Consider the following 19433-nt stretch of genomic DNA (forward strand, 5'->3'; position numbering starts at 1 on the left):
GGGCACAAGCACTCAAAATGAGAAGTTTCCTTAGCAGCCTCATGGGAAGAGCTGCTGGGGCAAACGGGCAGCATTTGTTTCCCGTCGTTCCTGGGCTTTCCAGGAAAGCTAAGGAAAGAAGTGGCAAAGAGGAAGGAAAAAAGCCAAGCAGAGCAAGACCTTATGCACCCTGCCTTAGAGATGGAGCCTGGCTGCTGGGGTGGGAGGATGCAGCTGGCTTCACAGTGACCTGGGTGGTGCGGAGCCCTCTCCAGGGAACACGGTCAGGCAGGGCAGGAACAGCCCCTCCCTGGCTGGGAGCCAGGCTGCTGTGCCAGCGCACGGAGTGGGGGTTTGGAGAGCTCCCCACGTGAAGGGGAGAGCAACGGGGAGGTCAAGGACTCCCCAGCACTCAAGTGGCTCGATTGGAGAAACTCAGGAGTCCTCTGCAGCTAGGGAGGTAAGATGAGAGTTGAGACAAATATCTTAAAACTTCATTTTAAAACTGAGACCAGAGCTCAGGAATGACTGGCTTCCACATCTGTACCAAGAGTAACAGGACGTGCTCCTTGTATTAATTTTGTACCACATCCTGTTCTCCTACAAGAAATGCCTTTTTTTTTTTTTTTTTTTTTTTTTTTCTGGTAAGCCCCTTTGAAATAATTCCCATACAGTTTTATCTCCATGTGGGACCAACCTAAGGAGAGAACACTGATGCGCTTTTCAGATTTTGAAGGTCCTTCCAGCTGAGGCCAAGTAACATTTCCTTGTTCTAAACTCACCTCACAGTTTCACATTTATCTTTCCCTTTTTCTAAGTTATTATTAATGTTGGGGGGAAAAGCAGAAAAAGATTAAGAGGAAATTTCAGCAGATATCAAAGACTAGGAGATGTAAGGAGAGACAAATGTTTAATGCAATCTTTGCACTACTGATGGTAGTTAAAGTTAATTTATTAAAACAAATTACTAAGCTGTGCTTAGGGCTGTGTTGAATGAAGTGTGGGATTTTCAGTCCGTGAGATTTTCAGTCCTTGCAGGTCCCTCAGCCTAAGATTTGTTCTACTCCTCACATGAAGGATTGCCATTGAAAATAAATCTTTGCTCCTTTTAACTCGGGATCAGCTAGAGTCCCACTCTCTTTTGCTCACTGTGCCTCGGGAGAGGTTGGACCCAGGCTGTTTGTTCAGCTCGGTGCTGCAACCCTGCAGCACTGGGAAGCTCTTCTCAGCCAGGCAGTGAGGAAGGACATGCCAATTTTTCAAATGTTTTAACAAAACAGCTCTCTTTCTGCAGCAAAAAGAAAACCTGCTTAGCTGGCAAGCACCATCCTGCCCCCCTGACTGAGGGCTGACCTCCCTGGGCCGCTTGCCCAGCAGCTTCCCTGCATCCACGGGGTCGGGTGAGCCTGGGGCTCCTTTCCATGGAACCTCAGAATCCCAGATTTGTTAAAGCTGGAAGGGACCTCCTAAGATCATCCAGCCCAACCCCACTGCCTAAGCAGAGTCATCCAGGAACACGTCCAGGTGTGTTTGGAACATCTCCTGAGAGGGAGGAGACTCCACAATCTCTCTGGGCAGCTGTTGCAAGCCTCTGCCTCCTCCGTGGAAAGTAGTTCTTCCTCATGTTGAGGTGGAACTTCTTGTGTTTTAGTTTACAGCCATTGCTCCTCATCCTGTCACAGGGTACCACTGAAGAGTCTGGGACCATCCTCTTGGCATTCCCCTTGGAGATATTTATATGTATTGATGAGATGTCCTCTCAGTCTTCTCTCCTAAACATACCCATGAGGAGCCAGGGACAAGGACAGGGACAGGGACAGGAGTGGCTGTGTCAGTTCCTGTGTCCAGTTCTGGGCCCCTCAGTTCAGGAAGAAGATTGAAGGGCTGGAGCGTGTCTGGAGAAGGGAATGGAGCTGGGAAGGGGCTGGAGAACCAAGAGCTGCTGAGGGAACTCAGGGGGCTCAGCCTGGAGAACAGAAGGTTCAGGGGGAACCTTCTCACTCTGTAACTCCCAACAGGAGGGTGCAGCCAGGTGAGGGTCAGGCTCTGCTCCAGGGAACAAGGGAACAACCTCAAGCTGCTCCAGGGGAGGATGGGGTTAGATATTATGGAAAAATTCTTCACAGAAAGGGTAATTAGACATTGGAATGGACTGCCCAGAGATGTGGTGGAGACACCCTGGAGGTGCTGAAAGACTGGATATGGCAATTGGTGCCATAGTCCAGTTGACAGAGGTGATTTGTCACAGATTGGGCTGGATGATCTCAGTGATCTTTTCTAACCTAATTGATTCTGTGTTTCTATGATTTAGTCTCTTCTGCCTGCCTGCAGTGAGAGGATGGGTGCACATGGCCTCAAGGTGGGAGATTCATTAGATTAGGAAAAAAAAAGTTATGGTTAGGGTGGTCTGGCAATTGAAAGGGCTCCCAGGAAAGTGGTAGAGTCACCATCCCTGAAAGTGCTTGAGAAACATCCAGACCTGGTGCTGAGTGATGTGTTTTTATGGATGCTGGGTGGGTGGTTGGACTGGATCTTAAAGGTCTCTTCCAAACCTTTATGACTCCATGAAGCCCACCTTAAATTTATTTTCCATTACAAAGCACATTAAAATTATGATCATGTGCATCTATAAACCTTTAAGTCCATTACACAGCAGCACCCTGTGCCTGAATGTTCTTTCACTGTGTTTCCTCGCGAGCAGCCTGGCACCTGCCAGGAGGCACAGCCTGGATCTCCTCCAGGAACGGCGCTGAAAAATCGCGATTTCAAGCTCCACTTCAAGGCGACTCGGGGGCTTTCTTGAGGAGAAGGCGGTGTTTTACAGGTGAATTGCCAGTCTGGCTACGAGGATCTCAGGGCGCTGGGAAGGGCAGTGAGGCAGCCGGCGCAGGAGCAGGCCCGCTCCTGAGGGTCCCTCCCGCCATTTCCTGTGAGGGGCCGGAGGGGGCGGGGCCGGCGCGGGGGGCGGGCCCGCGCTCGTCACGCGCCGGGCGGGAGCGTGCAGGCGGGCGCGGCGCGGCGCGCAGGCGCGGTGCGGGGCGCGCGCGGCGCGGGCGGCGGGCGGGCGCTCCCCTGGCTGGCAGCGCTCGCTAAGATGGCGGATTTCCTGCCGTCCCGCTCCGCGCTGGCCGGCTGCTTCCCCGGCTGCCTCCTCACCAGCGGCGAGGCCGAGCAGCAGCGCAAGTCCAAGGAGATCGACAAGTGCCTCAACCGCGAGAAGACCTACGTGAAGCGCCTCGTCAAGATCCTGCTGCTGGGCGCGGGCGAGAGCGGCAAGTCCACCTTCCTCAAGCAGATGCGGATCATCCACGGGCAGGACTGGGACCGCGCGGCGCGCGAGGAGTTCCGCGCCACCATCTACAGCAACGTGATCAAGGGTGGGTGAGGGCGGCGGGGACGGGCGCCCTGCGAGCGCCGGGCCCGGCCGGGCCGGGGCGGGGAGAGGCGGCTCGGGCGGGTCCGCGGCCGCCGCCGCCTGCCGCGCTGTCCCGGCGCCGCGGCCGTGCCCCGGGGCCGGCCCGCGGCGGTGTCACCGCGCCGCCCGCTGCGGCCCGCGGGGCGGCTCCGGCCCCGGGAGCTGCCCGCTTGGCCCTCGGTGCTGCGCTGGAGCGAGGCCAGAGAAGGGCAGCGGAGCTGGGGAAGGGGCTGGAGCACAAGGGGGGGGCTCAGCCTGAAGAACAGGGCGCTCAGGGGTGATCTTATCGCTCTCTACAACCGCTGGAGGGATGTGGTAGCCAGGTGGGGTTCGGGCTCTGTTCCCAGAGAACTAGAGATAGGACGAGGGGACAGTGTGAAGCTGCACCGGAGGAGCTTTATGCTGGACGTTCGGAAGAATTTCTTCCATTGAGACAATGGGCTACCCAGGGGGGTGATGGAGTCACTGTCGTTGGAAGTGTTTAAGGCTGGACGTGGCACTTAATGGCAAGTCTGGTTGACAGGGTGGTATTCGGTCATAGGTTGGACTGAATGATCTCAGAGGTCTTTTCCGATCTAATTGATTCCGTGATTCTGTGATTTCCTGGTAATGCGAGTGCTCTAATGAGCGGTAATGGATGGGGGGAAGATGCACCTGGAAGTGCATGAGGAGGAGCCCAGCCCTTTGCTTTCAGCGTTTTGCTGCAGTGGAAATCGCTGCTCGGCTGACACATCAATTAACTGCAACCCGCAGGCAGAGCCTCTCTCATAGATCCTTTGCCAAAACCTCCACACATGGTTTAGGGGAGTAGTGGACGCTTGATTTCACTACTGTCATCCTGGCTTCATTGGTCGTCTTCACGCATTTTCTCTTACCTAAATTGCTCCTTGGATATTCAGTTTGGACTGTGTAATAGTTGGAGCAGATCTTAATGAAGTTTCTCAAAACAGCACAGTGTTGCCAGACTCAGCTCCTGAAAATCCAGCAATTCTCAAAGAGAGTTGTTTTACAAACCTGCTGATGAATCAAGCCTGGAAAAACTACTTATAGCAGTAGAAGGCAGTAGAAATCATGCACATGAATCTCAACCAGGTTAAAGTTTATTGTTAAAGCTACTTCATGCTCTGTGAAGGTATACACATAGGACCTGCACATCTGTCTGGGACGCTCTTTTCCTGCAGTCACAGATAGATTTGACAGATACCTACCTGCCTTTGACAGAGAGAAAAACCATGGAAAAGGACTGAACCTTGAGAAAACACCTTGGCATCGAATGAGTATGTTACTGAACAGTCATTTGTTGCCACATCTTAATTTCCTTATATCTCTTCCCATGCCTTTACAGTTGCTTAGTCTTTCTGGATTTTTATTTTTATTTTTTCGTCAGCAAATTCAATACTAGAAATAATTTTCTTGCAATATGAGGACAGTTGATTTATATCCTTCAGAAGGACTCTGAAAAGAAGTTTAAAATGCTCTTCTAGAAAATATTTACCAAAACAACCACACAAGTGCAGGGAAGCCTTTAGATGATACAATTCCTCTGCACTTAAGCTATAGAAACATATTTTTAGCAAGTGCAATGATTTTAGTACATGTCTTAGTCTCTCTGAAAATATGAAAGGCAATGATAGAAATACTGTCAGTGATAGAGATTCTTTGTATAATTTGGTATGACTGGATACCAAGTTTGTATTCTTCACAAAACTTAGAGAACCTTAAAGCAAGACATCAGGTGGTTTAACGTATTTCGAAATAAACTTTTAAGTATTCCTTGTCTTGCACTCATGCCAAGTGAAAGAATTTGGTAGCAGATAAACTTAGTAATTAAAAACAGCACATTTTCAAGAATTAAATTTGCATCCTGTTGATGGTAGTCATGTTCTTGAGATAGCAAATCCGGGGTTTGCTGCTACCTGTATATGTAGTGGTTTGAGTCAGTTTTTTGGCTTCCTGATTCCCTGCCCATCCTGGGTGGATGTTCCTATTGAGCTTTGTGCAGAGCAGGTGCATTGTTCGCCTCAGTGCAGATCCGAAGCCTGGTGAAACAGTAGATGCTGAGAAACTCTGCTCACAGTGTCCTTCCTCGTCATTGCAGGTGTGCGAGTCCTGGTGGACGCCAGAGAGAAACTCCATATCCCTTGGGGAGATGCTGCCAACCAGAGCAACGGGGACAAGGTGATGGCTTTCGACACCCGCGCGGTCACCGTGGCGCAGGGCATGGTGGAGACCGGGGTTTTTTTGGACTACCTGCCAGCCATCCGAGCCCTGTGGGCAGACAGTGGCATCCAGCACGCCTACGACAGGCGCAGGGAGTTCCAGCTGGTAAGATTTGGCCTTCAGTGTCTTTAACTGCCCCTCTGTGATTTTATTCCTGCCTCGATTCTCTGAGAAACGCCGACCAAGCCGCTTCCTTAGCGTTTTTGAGTTTTCTTACTCTGTGGTGTTGCACACAGCTGCATTTAGCTACTTCCCCCCACTTTTTTTTAATAATAATAAAAGAGGTTCTGATGTAATCGTCCTCATTTCATATGTGGGAAAGCTGAAGTATTGAGGGCTTTTAAGTTTTGGAACAAAGCTGGTACCTGCACGGTTTTTTTGCCATATGATTATTACCACCCTTTTATTAACTGGTGCATCAACTTAAAAAACCAAGCCAAGCAAAAAAAGATGGTTTGTCAAAAAAAGACATGCTTAATAGTAATGTGATTTTTAAAGAAAAGATATGCATGGGTTAATGAGAAGAATTTAAAAACCACTCCCTTCTCTATTCCAGTTTGAGCAATCTAGCAAACATTCCCTCTGTATACTTCCTGTTTAATTTTGAATGTCTGTGTTAATACTCATGTAATGAGACTTTTGTTACATTGAAGTTCTCAGCTGAAGATGGAGTACACAATTTTATAGTGGGATAGAGAGGGAGTACACAATTCAGTAGTGGGGTTGGAAAGGAAAAAGAAACCTCTGGATTCTTGAGTAGCAGCTCGAACTGTCTGTGACAACTGAACTCCCTTTGCTCCATTCCCATGCAAATGCTGCAAAAAGAAATGAAAAATTTGAGTTAAATTTGATTGTTGATTCTTACTTGTGTATGCCAGTGGCATAGGGTTTTGTGGGGGTGGGGGGTTGAGAACCTTAAAATAGATTAAATCTGTTCTTGTAGGTCTCTCAAACATGAGTGGCTTTGTGTTTTTATGTCTTAAAAATAACCTCTGTGTTAGTGTGAATCCAAACAATAGCTCATGATGTCTCCTGTTGAGCTATTATGAATGGTTGTGTAATCATAGCCTGACTTAAAGAAGTTGTGTAAATATTCTATAAATATGTATTGCCCTGATCATGGAATGTCTTCTGGAGATTGCAGAATGGGCAGGTGCTGCAGTGGCCTATCACCTGCCCAGCCCTGGGTTGAGCTCTGTAAATAAGTTCCTAAGGGGACCTGTTGCTCCTTGAGTTTCACCTTCATGGGATCATAAAAGAGTAATTGCTCTTCTGTAGTCAAGATTCTGGTGCAGATGGGACTTCTAGTGCTTAATTGCTGTGCTGGAGGGATCTGCTTAAAATCTGTTCACTAAAATAGTTTTGTCTTCGATTAAACATGTTTAGTGACTTGAGGCTGTGTAGCAAAGGGAAGGGAGCAATTACTGTTCTGTCATTTTGAGGCTCTGGGAAGTGAGTTCTTTCCATAACTGAAATGAAACGTGCACAGTTTCACTTTGAGTGGGTTGTGAAGAGGGTAGTGAAGAACTTGTTCTTCTGAACCTTGCAGAAACAAAGCTGTTGCTTTCTTCTGTAAATCCCTAAATCTGTGTAATTATTTGCAAAAATACATATTTATTATGTTGTGCTTTAGGTAAAACTCAGGAATATTTTTTATGTGCTGCTATCCTAATTTTTGAAAGCAAGGTAACTGCTTTATTTATTCTTGCTTTATTTATTCTTATATTACTTTATTTCCTAAATCGTTTCAAAATCTCAGCTGAACATATTTATGCCAAGTTATAAACATGAAAGAAAAAAAAAAAAAGGCAGCTGAATGATGTCATTGTGTTGAGTGCAGGCACTGTGATCTGTGTTGGCCAAGCATGAAGTCTCAGTTTTACCCCAGTAAGCTTCAGCTTAACTTCTGCCAGAGCTCCATGTGGGCAGCAGAACAGAGGGAAGCTCCTGGAGCAGTGTGGGTTTGTGCTGTACCTACTGCAGGCTTTGCAGAGTGTGTTCAGAGATTTCAGGTGTGTGCTGTGACAAGAAAGGAGGACACAAATGGTTAAGGAGGGAGTGACAGGCGTGTCCCAGTCAGGAGGTAGAGCAGGGGGAAGTTGGGAGAGACAGACAGTTCAGGCGTGTCAAGTCCTGACTCTTGAAGGCTCCAGACTGAAAATTAACACTTTAGAATGGGGAAAAAGGGGAAAATACAGTTCTGCTTCCAGTTTAACTGCTTGTGGCAAGAAAATATGATGAAACGAGAGATAGCAGCAATCATTAGATGAGTAGGAGAGAGGGAGAAGTGGCACAAAAGTAGATTAAAGCTCTGGGACTGACATGATAGAGGGGCATTATTGGGCTGTATCTGCTGTAAATTATTTTCAGACTGTTCACTGGACTGAAAAACATGGCTCATACTAAGAGAGCACAGGCAGAAACAGGAGGGAAGTGTTTGCCATGGGAATAGGACACTCTGGGACAAGAGGTAGAGGTGGGCAAATGGGAAATGGAGCAGTGATGGGCAAGGAGTGAAAAATGTCAAAATTTACATTTAAAATCTGGAGGAAAGGCAGCAAAAATATGTAGTGTAGAAGGCATTTGTAGCTTGGGCAGGTAGGAACTACAAAGAAAAAGGGTTTAAAATTGAAGTTTCTGCAAGAATATGGTTAAAAGTTCAACATATATGTACGTTTGTGAGGATTTGTTAAACTGCTCTTGCTTTTTTTTGTTATTCTCCAGGATCTTTTACTGATGATGGTGGGAGCCTAAAGGAAACAATGTGATCTTTTTATAGCAGCAGCAGCAAAAAAAAAAAAGAAGAACTTGGTTGTATTTTAATGGAATTAGGAATCAGCATTTCCATGTCTAGTTCACTGGAGTGTCCTTCCTCATTTTGTTAACTCAAGTGGTCATGGGATAGCCAGTATGATTTATTTTCCTTGGTATAAAAATAGGGGCCTTCTAGCCACTAGTAGCAGCGTTCATGAAAATTCATTAGGTCATGCTTGTGTAGTGCTTTAAAACTGGAAAGAGCTAATTACAGCTTAGTGCAATATGTGCCACTTCAGTGCTTCCCAGGTGGTTAATGTTCTAATCCCTCCCATTTTATTACAAACCAGACTCATTCAGGTGCTTGTTCTGCTAGCACAGGTAACTGTGCTGGCTCTGTAGCTGAGCAGTTCTGTAACTTACAGTGGAGATTCTGGTCATCCTCGGGCTTCCTCTCCTTCAGTCACCAGGCTTGTTTCTTCCCTGGCCTTTCAGGTGGCTGACACGGGTGAGTTACAGATTTAGCCTGAATCAGCCCAGCACCTTCTGACACCTCATTAACATTTCACATTTCCCGTCGCTGCTGCTTGGTTTCCGGTAAAAATCTGCAGTGACTTGGATAAACACAGCCATTCTGTGAATTCTGCAGCATGCAAACTGACTTACCTGGGCATTGCCTAGCTGTTCTGTTTGTGCTGGTGAGCTGTTCAGTGTGTGGCTGTAAAGGTTTGCTGTTCTCCTGGGCCTTTGCCCTAGGGCGCTGGCAGCTGAGCAGCGTTTGGTGCTGTGGAACACTGAGCAAGGCCCTTGTGAGTAAGAGTAGCCTTGTACTTCTCTCTCATGTCAGGCATTTCTTGAACTGCAGTGAGAGCTGTTAACAGAGAAGCATTTTGAAGTATTCTTCAGGAGTCTCATTGTTCTCTGAGAAGAGAGCTGAGTTGCTCAGATGTGTGATAAGCTTTGGTTGCATTTGTTCTTGTTGAAGGTAACTTTTGGGTGGGTTTTGATCTTTGCTACCAGCAGTTGTTGATCTTCAGACAGATACTTAATGGCCTACTTGCAGTTTAAGTGACAGTTGCTGGGTGTTTTAAAGCCAGAAAGCTGCAGAGGTATGAGATGACACTTCATTTTTGTCCATATTTGCATAGAACTGCAGGCACAGGTGATACAGTAAGGATTATAGGATATGCACTCACCTCTGGATCACAGCTTTTTCTGTGACATGTCTGCAAGGGTTAGATCAGATTATAGAAGACAGGAAAAGGCGTGTTCTGCTTGAAGCTACACTGATAGCTTTGCAGCAGCTTCCATTTAGCATTTTTCTGTTGCAAGCAAGTATTTTTGGCAAGTATTGTTCCGTTTACTGGGAGATTGTATTGTGTTTTGTCTTATTCTCCTTGGGCTTTTCAGGGTTCTTTTTGAATATTAGTGGAGCTGTTGTACAGACAAGAACATTAATTAAGCTCTACTGAAAGGATGAGTCCTCAAATGGACACTGCAGAATATTAAGAAAGTTTATTGTTCTTTCAGGTGCACAGGCAGCATATCTTGAAATGTGCCTGATTATAGAGCCTGATCCTACAGAGGTCAGTTTTGTGTGAAGCCAGGCTAAGTTGCCAGATGTTGAGGCTTTCCCCTTTTGATGGGTGGCTTCCCATCTTATGGGACGGCTGTAGGTCAGTGCACAAAGTCCCTCTGAAGTCACAAGTGTGGAGCCTGGAAAAAGAGTGTCTTACCTGTCGCTCATTAAAGTGTCTATGCTGTGTTTGTGACAGTGACTTTCAGAAGCCTTTCAGCAGCTTCTGCAGTGTGTTGGTTTTCCTCCCAGTATTCATCTCTTTAACTTCCCCATGCCCCTACATTGGGAAGTAGGCATGGCTTTCCCCTTGGATCTCCTCTTGGATCTGCTTGAAGGGTGCAGGAGTTGTTTCTGTTATTGGGACATGACTGAGTGCATAAACTCGGGAAAGGTTTCTGAGACTGACAGGAGAATCTTCATTTCAGGCATGAGACCCAGTCACTCAACATTTGTCTAAACATTGACTATTGAGGCATTCAATCACATAATTCAGAGTTAGTTTATTGAAATGCAGTGTTGTAATTACACTGACTATTGCTTAAATTTCTGTATGGAAACCCCAAAAGTGGCTGCTTTATATGTATTGAAGTATGAACAGTTTTTTTCCCTTTTCTCTAATAAGTACTCTGCCAAACATCAGATCACAGGATGGCCAGTGTAGAGTGATCATGACTCCTTAAAGCCCTTGGAAAAGGCTACTTGTCATCTCATGGTGTTAAGGTGAAAAGGATTTATCAATGATCATTGCTATAACTGTGGAAAGAAAACTGCTTTACAAATTTATACAAATTGGCCATTCAAATCCTCAAAATAGACGTGGATTTTTGGAAGATTTTCTGGTTTTCCAGTCCCAATGACAAGATAATGCTGGTTTTGAGTTGGTATTAATAAGACTCCTTATAGAGATTAACTTTAGAGTCCAGCAGTAGAGGGTTGAATATCCTTACTCCAGGTTTGTGGCCAAAAACCCTTCAGTGTATTCCAGTGATTTGGTAGTGGGGATTGACTGTAATATTTCAGTCAAGCTGAATGATCTTCAGGTGAATAATACTAACTTAACACAAAATGCCTTTTTTTATCCTTTTCCAAATTAGGATTAGGATTTCTGTTTCAACCTCTGAGAGTTGAAATGCTGTTTCTGGGACTGCCTTCTTCCCTTTCCACCATTCTTCCTTTCCTGCCTGGTAACTTTTCTTGTTAGCAGCAAAATATTGAAGTGTTTGGAGAGTAGATTGGTCTTTATTTCCAGTTGGTGCTGGTCTGGTTTTAATGGAGAACATCTTTGCCATATTTTTTTTCAGAATGTTGCTATATTTCTTTTTTATATTTTTATTTTCTGTTGCTAAGCACAAATGTGGCTCTGGACTCAAGGTCTTTCAGCGGGGGCTGTCTTGATGCAGACCTGTTGTGCCAGACCAAAGCAGGATGAGTTATCTTCCAACCAGGAATGCGTTTGGACTCCTGTGTGCTACACTTGGCTTGTACAAGCCTATATTTTCTGCATGGTTTCAATTCAATCTCTCAGGATGGAATTCTTAATTCAGACTCAATCCAGATACTGAGTAACCTGGTCTAGTGGAAGGGGTCCCTGCCTATGGCAGCAGGCTGGAACAAGGGGATCTTTAAGATCCCTTCCAAACCATTCTGGGGTTCTGTGATCTGTTTATGGGGAACCACTACTTTTAAAATGCAGACTTGTACAATGCAGTGTGGGAGCAGAGGGATGTGTTCTTATACATATTCTGTCTCCAGCAAGCTGTGTTTTGTTGATAGTCATGCGCCTTAGTTTCCCAAACACTTTGTTGCAGAAGACTTGAAGGTGACCTACTTCTTGCAAAAAAACCAGAATTCTATAACCAAGCCATGGTTAAATAAATATAAAATACAAGTGCCCTTCTGAATATGAATATTCATATCTTGAGCGTGTGAACATCTTCTCAGCAGATTGTTTTAAATCTCTGCAAATGTGTTAGAGGAGTTTTTGCTGCTTCTGCTGTGCAGTGTAAATTGAGCCCTTGGTACAGACATTCATTGCAAGCTCATTTCCGTGCTCTCTACTCACCTGCAAGGTGTTACATGTTGGTACCTGCAGAGCTGTCTCATTACAACCTTTGGAATTTAAACAGCATTGGCTGCACCCATTCTGGGTCCGTTTAGAAATGACTTCCTGAGCACAGTCCCTGCACAGTCCTGGGCTCTGTCAGCAAATCTCCATGCTGGGATATCCCTGTGGGATAAATGCAGTGGCATCTTCCATGCCTGTGTTCTGCCCCGAGGCAAGGAGCACAGAGTATCTTTTTCATGTGTAAATATGGGATCCTTCAGGACTAAGGTGTCTGCCAGAGGCAGTGTTGATTTGTGCTGCTGTTCCTTAATTTCAGTTTATTGTAACACAGCTTCAGCCTTAGAGGCTGGTGAAGTCTGCTCTCACCAAGCACATATTTATTGTACCTAGGTAGTACTGGGTGACTGTTTTGGCTCTTTTTTTGTTCCAGACTTCAGTTCATGGTAAATGCTTTGATATCTTCTGGGTTCAGCTGTACCTCTTACATAGAACTAGTGAAGGGGTAGGAAACTTCAGCTTGTGGTAGCTGAGGAAGTTGCTTAAGAAAATGTGAGAAAACCCAAGCGCAGCTGACCTCACTCAATACTAAGAAAAGCAGTAGGATAACTGTAGTTGTGGGAAAGCAAGATAATCTCTGTGCCAGCATTGTGTCTGCTGGCACTTTGCTAAGGATCTGAATTGTCAAATTCAGTTGAGAAGTTTAAAGGGTGCAGAACCTGCCCTTTTGCAGAATAACAGGCTGTATACTCACAGTGCTGATGGAGGCTGCCTGATACCAAGTGGTATCTTGTATTGCTCTGGAATATGAAGCCTTTATTTTCTATCTAAGGTGAATAAATAAGTCATAGAACATGATATTAGTTAACTTGACAGCCTCAAACTGTAAATAAAATGTGTTTAATTTAAATAAAAATCTGAATAATCCTGGAGACTAACACTTATATTTTATCCCAGAGCTGCCTGATGGGTTGAATTTAAATAGTGATAAAGATGTTTAAGAATACATCAGCAGCTAAAAAAGTCCTAAATTACTTCCAGTATCTTCTTAACTTGCGTGTCTGCATTAACAAGAAACATCGGGTAATAGAGCTTGAAAAGTTGAGGAATTTTAAATACAGAAAACACCCTGAATTTTCATCACAGTAACTGACAACTACTTCAGAAAAGAAATATTTTTGAATAGTAATAGGGAGTGAGCTGCATTTTACAGCACTCAATTCACTGTACCATGTTGCACACTTCTCCATCATAGTCATTCCTGCCCTAAATTTCTTTTTCCTTTGGAGTCTCCTCAGTTAATAAGTGAAATATCATGCTCTTCTTCAGAGACTTAACCAAGGAACTGAAAAGACCTCAAATTATTTTTATGGCTCAAGAGTACAGAAATGTGTAATACCATGTGAGTTTCTGTTTCTTTTTCCTTTGTTTAAAGATGCTGGGGAAATTATTTTAAACAAAATGCTGGAATCTGCACCCAGCCTGGGAGCACTTCTCTCTTTGGGCACATGATGATATTATGATATTTTATCATTCACTGGTGACCAAATCAAGAGGATGCAGAATTTCCAGGGGTGGAAACAGTGCGCTGGTACCATTTGTATTTCAAAATATCTACACAAAATTATGCAAGTGGGTTGTATTGGGACCCTTAATTGGTTTCAGTAGCAAAGTTATATAGTTGGTCTAGTAACTAATTTATATTTCTAGTCTGAGTTAATTCATAGTGTGAAATTCTACAAGTGGCATGACATGTTTTCAGCCTCTTGCTGCTGTTTCGGGAGTCTTGTGTACTTCACTGTTACTTTGAGCTCTTGTAGACAACAACTTTTAGTAGTTTTTTAAAGCTCCAATATTCAGCTAATGATACAGGTAGATCCTTCACTAGACCCAGTAAATGATCACAGGATCCTGTCAGCTTGGAACAAGAGCTGGTTTATGAGTGCATCACTGGCTGCAGATAGAAATACCAGAACTTAATTGAAATGGATTCTTCTAATTGAGACAGAGGAAGGAACTAAAAAGCATTTGGTCATCTGGATTTCTCATGAGGCTGAAATAGGAACCAAATGTACTTTAAAACTAAATCCTAGAGAAATGCATTGGGATCCAATTCAGGGCTCTTGATTTTGAAATGTTGTGATTTAGAGCAGAGTTTATGCAGTAATGGACTTTTCAAGCATCTTCAAGTTCAGTATGGCCAGTTTTAGTGCTGATCCATTTCCACATGCCAAATATTTGTCGTGTTTTTGGGAGCCTTTCCTGGTCTTGTACAGCTTGGAAGCAAGTAAAGCTCTAAATGATGGATGGCAGATTTGCAGACTCACCACTGCTCCAGCATTAGATTAAATGCAGTTGGAGTTGCAAACATATGAAGTCATGGAGCCAGTGGGTCAGTGCTCTGAAAGAAGAGCAAATGTTTACAGTCTGGTTCCAGTCTGTTTTGTGTGCAAAACATCTGAGGTTTATAGAGATGCTGCCCTGAGTGTAAATAGTAACTGGGAGGTGGCAGTTTCTACTTGGTCACTGCATGTTTTCATAGGATTTCTAGGTCTGTGTGTTCTGGGGCTTGGAGGATTGGTTTCATCAATGAAATCTGAAAATCTGCAAGGTATTGGTGCCTTTCCTAAAGTAAACTTTGTGGAAGAAGAGTTGGGATTGTAAATACTTAGGGGAGGGAGTAAAAAGACCTTTGAAGAAACAAAGTACATCTGATCCTTGCTTTCATGGGTTAATTTCTTTTCGGGTTCTGGCAAACAGCAGCCTTTTGGTTGGATGCTCTGGGTCTGTTGTTGTCCCATGTGTCAGTTAATGTGTTTCTCAGCCTGGCTCTGATCTCCAGAAGGGGCTGCAACAACCTTGAGTTTGCTTTCTATTTGAAAGCATGGTGATCCTAAGAAAAATCATGGAATCACAGAATGCTTTGGGATGGAGGAACCTTAAAGCTCATCTTGTTCCTCTCCCCACCTTCCACTATCCCAGGGTGCTCCAAGCTCTGTCCAGCCTGGCCTTGGACATTCCAGGGGTGGGCCAGCCACAACTTCTCTGGACAACCTGTGCCAGGACCTCACAGGGAAGAATTTCTTCATTTCAGGATTAATGCTGTGGACTCTGAGGGTTTTTAATTGTTGGAAGGAGTCTCAGCTGTTTCTAGAATATGTCACATCCTGGTTTCCAAGCAGTCTTTCAGAATTAGAAGTACAATAGCAGAATGCCTGGTGTGGAGAAATTTTGTAGTTTTGTAGGTTTTAGTGGAATGCTGTTTCCTACCTAAAAGCTGTAGTGACTTTGCATATTTTTGAGCAATTAAGAATTCAGCAATTAAGTTCCACCAGGAGAAGGGAGGGATACCTAACTAAGAAAACCAAAATGGATTTCTTCCCTCTTAGGAAAGTAATTTAAAACTGGAACAGTTTTCTCTGTGGTATACTGGTATGCAGATTAACATCTTTTTAGAGTTCAATCATGTTTTAATTAATTTAATTGGAGCTGCATGGTATATTTGAAACTGTAAATGCTCTACTGATGGGAGACAATCTAAGTGTGAGTTGTGTGAGTCTGGCACTTTGAAGGGAGAGCAGTGCTGATGCTGGAGCCTTGCTGGGTGCAGGAAGGAGCAGCAGCTGATGCTGGAGCCTTGTTTGGAGTATTTAGTTCCAGATTGGCTTGTGACATCCTTCTGTCACTCTCAGGGTATGGCAGATGTCCCCAGCTTGCAGGTGCTGCCAGGATGTCACAGTACAGGCCCTCAGGTTGGCGTGCTCTGTCTCCCTCCATTTGTTATCCACATTTTGAGAATTATGGATTAATTGGATTACATGGTAAATAGGGGATAATAGATTAAAGGGATATTATTGGGTTAAACCCCTTCTTAAACCCCTTCACCTTTCTTTGTTAATACCCTTATGCAAGATAAAAATGTCAGTCATGAAATAAACTTGGGGTGACTCCTCTCTTGGTGCTTTTGGAGTTGAGCAGTCTCCAGCCAAAGCAATCCAGCTGTTGCAAACACAAATTCTGCTCTGCCACCAAAAGCTTTTACAAAAGATGGCTTCTGTGAGTTGGGACTTGAACCTGTCCTTTTCTTAGGCCAGATCCTCAGTTTGTGTGACCAAACACGGGCCAGGTTTCACTTCTACCCCGTGTGACGCAGTTCTGATGGCTCTGGAGAAAGGCAAATGCAGCTCGAGCTGCACACGATGAGTGCTGAAAAGGGGAAATGGGCTGAGCTCCCCGAGCTGTGACGCATTTGTGATGTGCATCGATGAGGAGCAGCCTTATTTTGTACTCCTGTATCAGCAACTGTGTCTGAACTCTCCGTTCTTGCAAAGAAACAGGAATTAATTGTCGGAAGGCGTCTCAGCTGTATGAGACTGTGCTGAATTTTATCTCTGGAAATGGGCAGATCAGGTTTAAATGACTGTTCAAATGGCTGAGCTGGAGAAAGAAGCTGGGAGATGTTAGATATCTGCTCTTGACATGCACTGTCTGTCCTCAGCCCCTGTAAGGCTGCTCCATTCATGCTTCCACTGGCAGCAGTGCCATTTTCCAGCCGTTTGCCCTTTGGTTTTGGAGAGTTTGGGATAAGTTTCACATGGAACAGTTGGCTGCTCTGCACATGGTCACAGTAATGCTTATGTGGGCATAAATGGAGACTGCTGGGCTTTGGCCATAATTAACACTTAGAGAAAGGAAACCTATCACAGAGTTTTGTGTTAATGCACACTCACACTATTTTGACTCCAGTTTGCAGTTTGGGAAGTAAGTATAGTACTGCTTACCTGGGCTTTTTTCCCCAAATACCTTCAGCACCATTACTAAAAATTAGTTATTGTATATGCTTATTGTAAACTTCCAGAATGCTGCTGTTACTGCTTGAAGAGTGAGTATTAAATCAAGTATTAGAGCATGGAGTGGCAATTCAGAAATAAATTGTTTCCCCTCACCTTAGGAGATACCAATCAAGTTGCTGGATTGCTGCTATAAAACAGGGAAAGTATACTTTTAAAGTTTAGTTCCTTGAGTAAACAGGTTATAGGTATGAATATGGGGAAATTTTGCCCTGGTCTGTTGACTGGGGAATGTTTGAAAGAAGACTCCTCTTCAAAAAGCACTGGGAGGAGTGGCTGGAAAGAGAAATTTTAGAAACCTGAAAACTGTGAAGGAACCAAGATTGTTTCATTTACCTCCAAGTCTGAGACCAGCAAAAGAGACCAAACCAGTTGAATGTCTCGACATGAAATTTGGTTAAACCTGCTGTTCTAACAATCTAGTTGTGGATTTGAGCTCTTTATTGTAATTAGGATATGCATTCATGGCATAAATGTATCATCTGGATCATCTCCCTCCTTTGTGCAGTGCTGTGGATATTCCCTGTTTGGGTGGAGGAGTTTGTGCCCTCTAATCTCCCTTCCCCTGGGAATCTGCATTGATTCATTTGATTGAAATGCTTCTCCATTTATTATCCCTCTGTTTATTACTGTCATTTCAGAAGACATCTGCTAAAACTTCAGTGGCAGCAGTATTGATTTGTACTCAGTCTTCTTTTAAATCAGCTTAGGGTGGGGTGGCAAGAAAGAAAGGTTGCTAGAGATTCTTTCCTATGACAAAATCCTCAGATATGGATTTTCCTGGATTAAGCCCCTAACAGAAAAACACTCTGTACGTAATGAAGTGTGTACTATAAGCATTACTAGGGTGCTGTAAAATGCAGAATTTTCAGACTCTGCTTATGTCTCCATCATCATCCTTCAAGCTGATTCTCCAGAGTCATGATGGTTTGATTTGCATATTTAGGCATGTACACATCAGCCTAAAAACACTGCAGTTACCTGTTCTTACTCTAAATTAGGCTTGTAAAAAAGCTTTTTTTTTTTTGGTGGTGTTTTTGTGGGTTTTTAATTAAATAAAGTAGGAAATACTTGTTTCTCTCTTTCAAGAAATTCAAGTAAGGTCCGGAAGAAAAAAATGTTTGGTGGTTCTTAAAGTTCTAATATAGAGCTACTAAGTTGTATTTCCTATTTTCTTAAAGTATCACATTTATTATTTCAGACACTTAATAAGCCTTGTCAGTTTAGTATGTTCCACTGAACTTGCAGCCAAACCTAGATGGTTTGATAAATTGTTTCTTTCTTTAAACCTTGTGATGATTAAATGTTAATTTGATGCTTTTTCTCTATATCTTTTTTCTTTTTTAAGCAATTGCTAGTGGAAAAAATGCAGTGTCCCTTATCCCCTTGAAGAGCTAAAAAGCCATTTGGCTATGCTAAGATTTCAACAAATCATATTTAGATCACTGACATTGTTTTCATGGAAACCAAATAAATTGGTGCTTCCTGGGTTTAAAAGATGTGTTCATCTGGTGTGTATTTCATGTAGGTTTATTTTTTTTTTTTCCCTCCCCAAAAATATTTTTGTGGTTACTTTGCTTTAGGCAATAACCAGTCGGTGATCTTTGTGCTGTGTTTTGCTTAGAAAAGATACTTGCTCTGGTTTACTCCAGATGACCACACCACCAGGTGTTGGCCTACAACTAAATGACCACCTCTGCTTTCTAAAAAGAATGAATTTGTAAAATGTCTTAGGAAAAAGAGAACTGGAGATATTTCATTTAACAAGTAGTTAAATGCAAAGTTGTAGGGGAAGCTGTTGTGTCAGTCACTTTGATAGGAGTAGGATTTCAGTGTTTTCTTGTACGTTCATGATGAAGTGTCTTGGCTCTCTCAGGGAGCATCACAGGGCTCCAGGAGACACAGGCTGGTTTGACTCAAACCTTTCTGAAAATGGAATAGTTGACAGTTATGAATAAAGTTACTTAACAGTCAACTTCCTGTGGTTTGCATGCATTTCTGAATCAGGAGGAGGCTGAAGGGCCACAGCTGAGACATCTATATTCTATCTGAACAAAAAAGGGCATCTTTCTCAAGCATTTAAAAGGGACTGCTTAAAAATCCAATACCCTGGTATAATTCAATAAGGTTTAAAACAGCCAAAGCACCCTCCTGAAGCTCCAGAAGGTCTTTGGAGCTGATGTGTGGTTTATTAATTCTGCTATATTGGGGTGTGCTCAAGAAGTTTGCTTTATTGCAGCACCTCAGTATTCATTTGAGATGTGTGCCCTAGCCTGTGTTGGGTTTTGTCCTTGTGTTGGCACCTTTGGGCTGTGCTTGAAGTGCAGCAGAGGGAAGTGGACAGGGGATGAGTTGGGCACCATGGCATGGTTGCTTCCTTCCACTGCAGCCTTCAGAGATTTGCATTTCCAAACTGCTCAACTGTACAAATGACTTCAGAGCGTTCATCTGCATTTAAAAAAGAAAACCTGGGACTGGTTTAAGACTATCACACAGAACCATAGAATGGTCTGGGGGGACACCTGCCACTGTCCCAGGTTGCTCCAAGCCCTGTCCAGCCTGGCCTTGGTTCAT

At 43.9% G+C, this 19433-nt stretch overlaps 1 protein-coding gene across 1 annotated transcript in view; it reads left to right on the forward strand.

The window, feature by feature from the left end:
• Positions 1-3020: 3020 nt before the first annotated feature.
• GNA13 (G protein subunit alpha 13) overlaps positions 3021-19433 on the forward strand; it is a 29270-nt gene continuing 12857 nt past the window's right edge. The window contains exons 1-2 of the mRNA XM_021537017.2: positions 3021-3356; positions 5493-5719. Of these exons, the coding sequence (XP_021392692.1) occupies positions 3074-3356; positions 5493-5719 (510 nt within the window). The 5' untranslated portion in view covers positions 3021-3073. The remainder of the gene's footprint in view (positions 3357-5492; positions 5720-19433) is intronic.

Source organism: Lonchura striata, chromosome 19, assembly GCF_046129695.1.
Source record: "Lonchura striata isolate bLonStr1 chromosome 19, bLonStr1.mat, whole genome shotgun sequence".
Taxonomy (NCBI): Eukaryota; Metazoa; Chordata; class Aves; order Passeriformes; family Estrildidae; genus Lonchura; species Lonchura striata.